This window comes from Quercus robur, chromosome 3 (genome assembly GCF_932294415.1).
Source record: "Quercus robur chromosome 3, dhQueRobu3.1, whole genome shotgun sequence".
Lineage (NCBI taxonomy): Eukaryota > Viridiplantae > Streptophyta > Magnoliopsida > Fagales > Fagaceae > Quercus > Quercus robur.
The window spans coordinates 35,278,205-35,284,027 of record NC_065536.1 but is presented as its reverse complement, the minus strand read 5'-3'; the positions used below and the strand labels follow the sequence as shown (position 1 = coordinate 35,284,027).

Below are 5,823 nucleotides of genomic sequence, written 5' to 3'. Positions count from 1 at the left end.
CATCTCAAAACCTAAAAAAATGATAGAAATACCTCCCCCCCCCCCCCCCCCCCCCAAAAAAAAAAAAAAACAAAACAAATTTACCAAAATACATCGAAAACTAAAAAATGAGTAAAATATTGGTGGGTTTCATTATTTGCTATTGTAAAGCGTAGACAAGCATGCTGCCTATGCTAATTTTGGAAAATTTTGGTAGATTTTACTAGACTTTTCCCCCCTTACTAATGGAAGTATTCACTTTGCTTACATGATAAAATGAATGTATTTCAGGTTGCTGCCATTTAAAGCAAAGAAGTTAAGATGATATAAAATGTAAAATAATCTTATCTTATACAATAACAAACGATAATTAATTAGTGGAGGAGAAAGCACAAAAACTAATAATAGTATAGAAGTTGAAGTATATACAGGAGAGTTCTTAGCAACCTTGCACTAAATTAGTTAATATTAGTTGAGTAGTTTCAATGGTGTGGAACTCAGGTACTGAAGTATAAAGAGCTTCAAACCAAATGAGGTTACCATAATATTGTACAACAAACTGGCAATAGAAAGAAAATAAAGAACAAAAAGATGGGAAAGAATTTAAGCATTGCAACAATTTCCTTGCTATTGGTGTTGGCATCCACCAAAGCCCAGCAGGTCTTTGACGTTAAATCATATGGAGCACAACCTAATGCTGATATAACCCAGGTATAAATAAGTAATTGACAAGAAGAGTGTGTTCCAGTTCACATCACTAGTAAAGCCTTTTAACTTTAACAAGAGAACTTAGGTTCAAACTTCGTTTACACCAGAAACGGATTGATGTCATGACCAAATGATAAAACATTAAAATGCAAAATGATTATTATTTACTGATCTTGATTTTTCTTTTTTCTTTTTTTACAATGTGTGTAGGCTTTGACAAAAGCTTGGAAAGCTGCGTGCGCAGTAGCAGGAAGTAAAGTTGTGATTTCAGCAGGGGTATACAAACTAGGTTTAGTGACTTTGTTGGGTCCATGCAAAGGTGCAATCGAGTTTAACCTTCAGGGAACCCTACAAGCCCCATCAGATGTTGCCTCCTTCAACGGTAAAGATGGTTGGGTTGCTTTTGAACGTATCGACGGTCTCACCGTGTTAGGTGGTGGAGTTTTTGATGGCAAAGGACAACAAGCATGGCAAAAAAATGAGTGTGCCGAAGACAAAAACTGCGACGTACTTCCTATTGTAAGATTTCAATCTTAATTAATTAGCATTTATATTTCATCATTTTCTATTAGATTAGATATACATAGACACTACAACTTTACAAAATTTACCCGTTAAAAAAAAATTCAAACATTTATATGTTAAATGATGTTTTACTAATAATTTGACAAGTTTTGTATAGTGATGTGTCACAACTCAAAAAAGAATTAATTTTAAAATTTAGATATTAGAAAGTTTATGGAGTACTTTTTGTGCCACAACACTAACATGTGCGACTATAAGCGATATAGAAAAAACAATGGTTAAATATAAAACCGATAATCACCAATCACAATCGCACATGTAATCTTTTGACAAAGCTTGTGGTCTCTGAAGAATTGTTTATATAATATAATATTATTGAAGTAGTACCAACCACGTTCATAGAAACATTAGTTTGTAAGTTTTTATGTAATAATATTTGCTACAACTTTACCATTTTTTTTTTATATTGATTTAATGATCACGTTTGTTTCCAAAAAAATTATTATTATTATTTTTTTATAATTCAAAGAATCGTTACCATTTTACTAATTAAAATCTTTTTAAATGAAACTCGAGCGCTCATATTTAGCGTTTTAATTTATCTAACTTGTAAACATGAACAGAATATAAGGTTCGACTACGTCACAAATTCAAAAGTCCAAGACATTACATCGAAGGACAGCAAATATTTCCACATCAACCTTTTGGAATGCAAGAAGTTGCAACTCCAACATGTTACCATAACTGCACCCGCAGATAGCCCCAACACTGATGGAATCCACATGGGACGTTCATCTCAGATCACCATTACCAATGCCACTATTGGAACAGGTGATGATTGCATCTCCTTTGGTGATGGAACCCAAGATGTTACTGTTAACCAAGTAACTTGTGGACCTGGCCATGGTATCAGCGTTGGAAGTCTTGGAAGGTACGAGAACGAAGAACCCGTTTCAGGAATCAGAGTTACTGGTGCCACACTTAGCAATACAGATAATGGTGTTAGAATCAAAACATGGCCTGCTTCCTCTTCTGGAGTTGCTTCTGATATACATTTCGAGGATGTTGTCATGAACAATGTTGCCAATCCTGTCATCATTGATCAAAACTACTGCCCAAACAGTCAATGCTCAAACCAGGTTATTATAAAACATCACAAATATATACACAAATTTTGATGTTAAAAAAAAAGTAAAACTACTAATATCGAATTCTTGGGTGCGCTTTATTGTTTTGTTTTCAGTCTCCCTCTAAAGTTAAGATCAGCAATGTTAGCTTCAAGAAAATTAGTGGCACTTCTTCGACAAAGGAAGCTCTGAATCTTATTTGCAGTAAGAGTGTACCATGCCAACAAGTGGTGCTTTCTGACATTGATCTTGCGTACAAGGGAGGTGGAGGATCTACTACTTCCACTTGTACTAACGTCCAGCCTGCAGTTTCGGGCAAGTTGAACCCTCCTGCTTGTACCAATAAACATTACTGAAATGCTTCCCAAGCTATTAAAACTAATCTAGAATGAACAAATACAATTTGCAGATAGGTTATCGGGGTTCTATTCTAAATAGAATCCCATCTAACATGTTCCCCTTTTCTTTATTTAAATGAAATTGGGGAATTTTTTTTTAGTTATTTTTTGAGTTGTAAAGGTTCAGCCTTTTGTTGAAATTTGCTATGATCTGTAGTGTTGTTGTAGATAGTAATTGTTTTGTTATTGCAATTGAGAACATTCTTAATTAAAATCAAAAAATTTATTCAACTCTTCCTAAATGCTTTTTATTCTTAAGTGATATTGTGCACCAATATTGTTAAGCATCTACTACCAATCCAATTTACTACACAATCGGGTAAGTAAACAAAAACAAAATGAACAAAATTTTAGGTTTCGATGGAATTTTGATCGTTTTTTAGGTTCCGGGGGTATTTTGGTCATTTTTGGGTTTTAGAGGTATTTCTTTCATTTTTTAGGTTTAGGGGGGTACTTTGGTTTTTTTAGGTTTTGAGGGTATTTCGGTCATTTGATGGGTTTAGGGATTATTTTGGTCATTTTAATGTTTTAGAGGTATTTTGGTCATTTTTTAGATTTAGGGGGTATTTTGGTCATTTTAAGATTTCAGGGGGTATTTATTTCTTTTTTAGGTTTAGGAGGTATTTTGTTAATTTTGGAGGTTTTATGGGTATTTTGGCCTTTTTAGTGGTTTTCGGGTACATTAGAGTTTGGTGATTTGTAGAAATGATATTTGGGCTTAATTGGGTACCTAGTTAAAACCCAATTAACATTAGTTATAATTGGGTCTAATTGGGTTACTACCCATTTAACCCAATTAATAATTGGGTGGGTTTAGGTTGTATTTAAGTTGGTGGGTTTGCGTGGGAAAACGGGCATGGGTCGTTTTTGCCAACTCGACTCGACCCATGGACAGCCTTGGGCATTACCATCATCAACCAAAACCAAAAGCCCATTCAATTGCATCTCTTTCACAGAGTCACTAAATTACATGCCAATCCTTTTGTAAAAAAATATTTTGAGGCTGCTAGATTTATCCATTTGGCATGATACTCACACGCCCAACACGTATCTATAGTACTATTTAAGGGTATTGCCCTGTTTGGGATCATCTATTCAGATGCCCAAAATACCCTCAAATTCATCCGTTTCTAAGGCTTAAATCATAAGGTTAGACATGTAAAATTAGTATTTCAAAAACACCTAATTTTTATCTAAATTAAAAAAAAAAAAAAAATTCTCCCAGCTCCACATTTCTCTCTCACGTTAGTTGTCAAGTACTAATACAACATCTTCTTTTAGGAAAAAAAAAAAAAAAAAAAAACTGTTTTTTCCTTTTTCCACAAACATACCATTTTTTTTTTTTATCACTGAACTGTTTTTAACCCACCTCCACATTTCTCTCTCGCATTAGTAGTCCAGTACTAATACAACTTCTTAAAATAAAAAAATAAAATAAAGCTCCCATGAGTAAAATGAGTAAACCCAAAAGATAAAAAATGAAAAGCATCATTGCACGTGCAAAGTGCATGTGATGAGGCTAGTTACTTTTAATCAAGCTTATGAGAATCATTTCTAACTTAAAGAGTAAAGACTAAAAGCCAGGCCAAGCACCCTACCATTTCAGTAAATCACATGCTAGTGTTCTTATATGCCATAAGTAATAAGAACATTAGGTGATATAACTCGAATAGAAACAACATCATTAGCACTGCTACCACAAAGACACCATGCGTAAGAGGCATAGTGCTAGAATTTCGAACCTAAGAACATCTTTAATAGGTTCCTAAGTGTCGGCAGTAGTCTCACAAAATATTCAGATAATTAGAATATTCAAATAAACTTAAAAAATAACACGATTTTGCAGCAAGGTTCTACTAGACAAGCCAGAAGTCACAGATTATGAGAGGATTTACAATTCCCTACACTGTAAGAACAATATTTCTCAAAAAATCTTTTTATATGAACATCCTTTAAACCTCTTGATCTTGACAATATTTAAGCAACAACACCAAAAAGGAATTGGAAGCTCTCCAAGATTTCTGTGTTCTCGTTAAAATATTTCTCTACTGTAAGGTTGAATTTATTCAACCATCTAATTGGCTTTATTCCGTGCCAAATTTGCTTGTAATTTAGCATTTAGTAACCCTGTATTTAGGTGGGTTTGTTGTAAGGGTAGTGAGTGAGATAGAGTGAAGATTGCTCAAGAGTGTGCAAGAAAACAGAGACTCGCGGCTGGGACTCGCGGGTGACTCGCGGCTGCAAGCCGCCAGAAGCAGCACACGTGCCAAGCATGCTGGAAGATGAACAGTCATGCTAGCTGGAGCACTACAGGACAAAACAGGACAACTGGCCATACGGTTAACTCGCGACTGGATCTCGCGACTTAGTCAAGCCGCGAGCCACCCCTGTTTTGTAAAACCTGACGTTTCACATTCCTCTCCCACTCCAGTATAAATACCCCTTTTACCCACGATTGAAAGAGAGCTTCCAGAGAGAATTTTGAGAGAGAAACCCTAAAGAAAAACCAGATTGTTTCACCCACAATCTATACCTTAGAGTCTCTTCAAATTCCTCATCTCTCTTCCTCTCCATTGTCAAAACCTTGAGAGGCATTATACCAAACCTGGTTCTCACCATCATCATCATTGTGAGACAGTTGTTTGGATTTCTGGGAAACAGTTAGGAAGGAACCGATCTTCATTGGTTGATGCTACGGTCTAGTAGCGGAATCCGGGAAGTTAGAAAAGAAAAAGGTTCGGCGTAACCTCGTTGGAGCAAGAAGCTTGGAGAGCTTAGGTGCACTGGGTAGATTAGGCTTAGAGGGTCTATTGCTGTCCTTGTATCCCAACTGTATTTTCTAGTGGATTGTTTACCGCTTGGAGGGCGGCGGAGAGGTTTTACGCCGAGGGCTTCGGTTTCCTCTTCGATAACATATCGCGTGTTGTCTTTGTGTTTGCATCTTCCTTCCTCTCTATCTTTGCCTTTTTATTATCTGCTGTGGTTTTATCTTTGTTATGGCTTAGATAGTCTTTAACCAATTTCGTATTATAGCATATGTTAAGTTTCCGCACACTAGTTGTTTGACATATTGCTTGAATTGGTTA

The 5,823-nt window shown here is 35.6% G+C and overlaps 1 protein-coding gene across 1 annotated transcript; it reads left to right on the top strand.

The window, feature by feature from the left end:
- The first annotated feature begins 570 nt into the window (after window positions 1–570).
- On the top strand, window positions 571–2,695 carry LOC126719571 (exopolygalacturonase-like). The gene is made up of 4 exons (XM_050422103.1): window positions 571–690; window positions 898–1,206; window positions 1,836–2,351; window positions 2,456–2,695. The coding sequence occupies exons 1-4, from the start codon at window positions 571–573 to the stop codon at window positions 2,693–2,695; spliced, it is 1,185 nt and encodes a 394-aa protein (XP_050278060.1).
- The last annotated feature ends 3,128 nt before the right edge of the window (window positions 2,696–5,823 follow it).

Bases quoted from the DNA above. Each gene is read 5' to 3' on its own strand.
- LOC126719571 (XM_050422103.1), top strand. From the start codon at position 571: ATGGGAAAGAATTTAAGCATTGCAACAATTTCCTTGCTATTGGTGTTG. The intron at 1,207-1,835 runs GTAAGATTTCAA...AAACATGAACAG, and splicing joins ACTGCGACGTACTTCCTATT to AATATAAGGTTCGACTACGT. The intron at 2,352-2,455 runs GTTATTATAAAA...TTTTGTTTTCAG, and splicing joins ACAGTCAATGCTCAAACCAG to TCTCCCTCTAAAGTTAAGAT.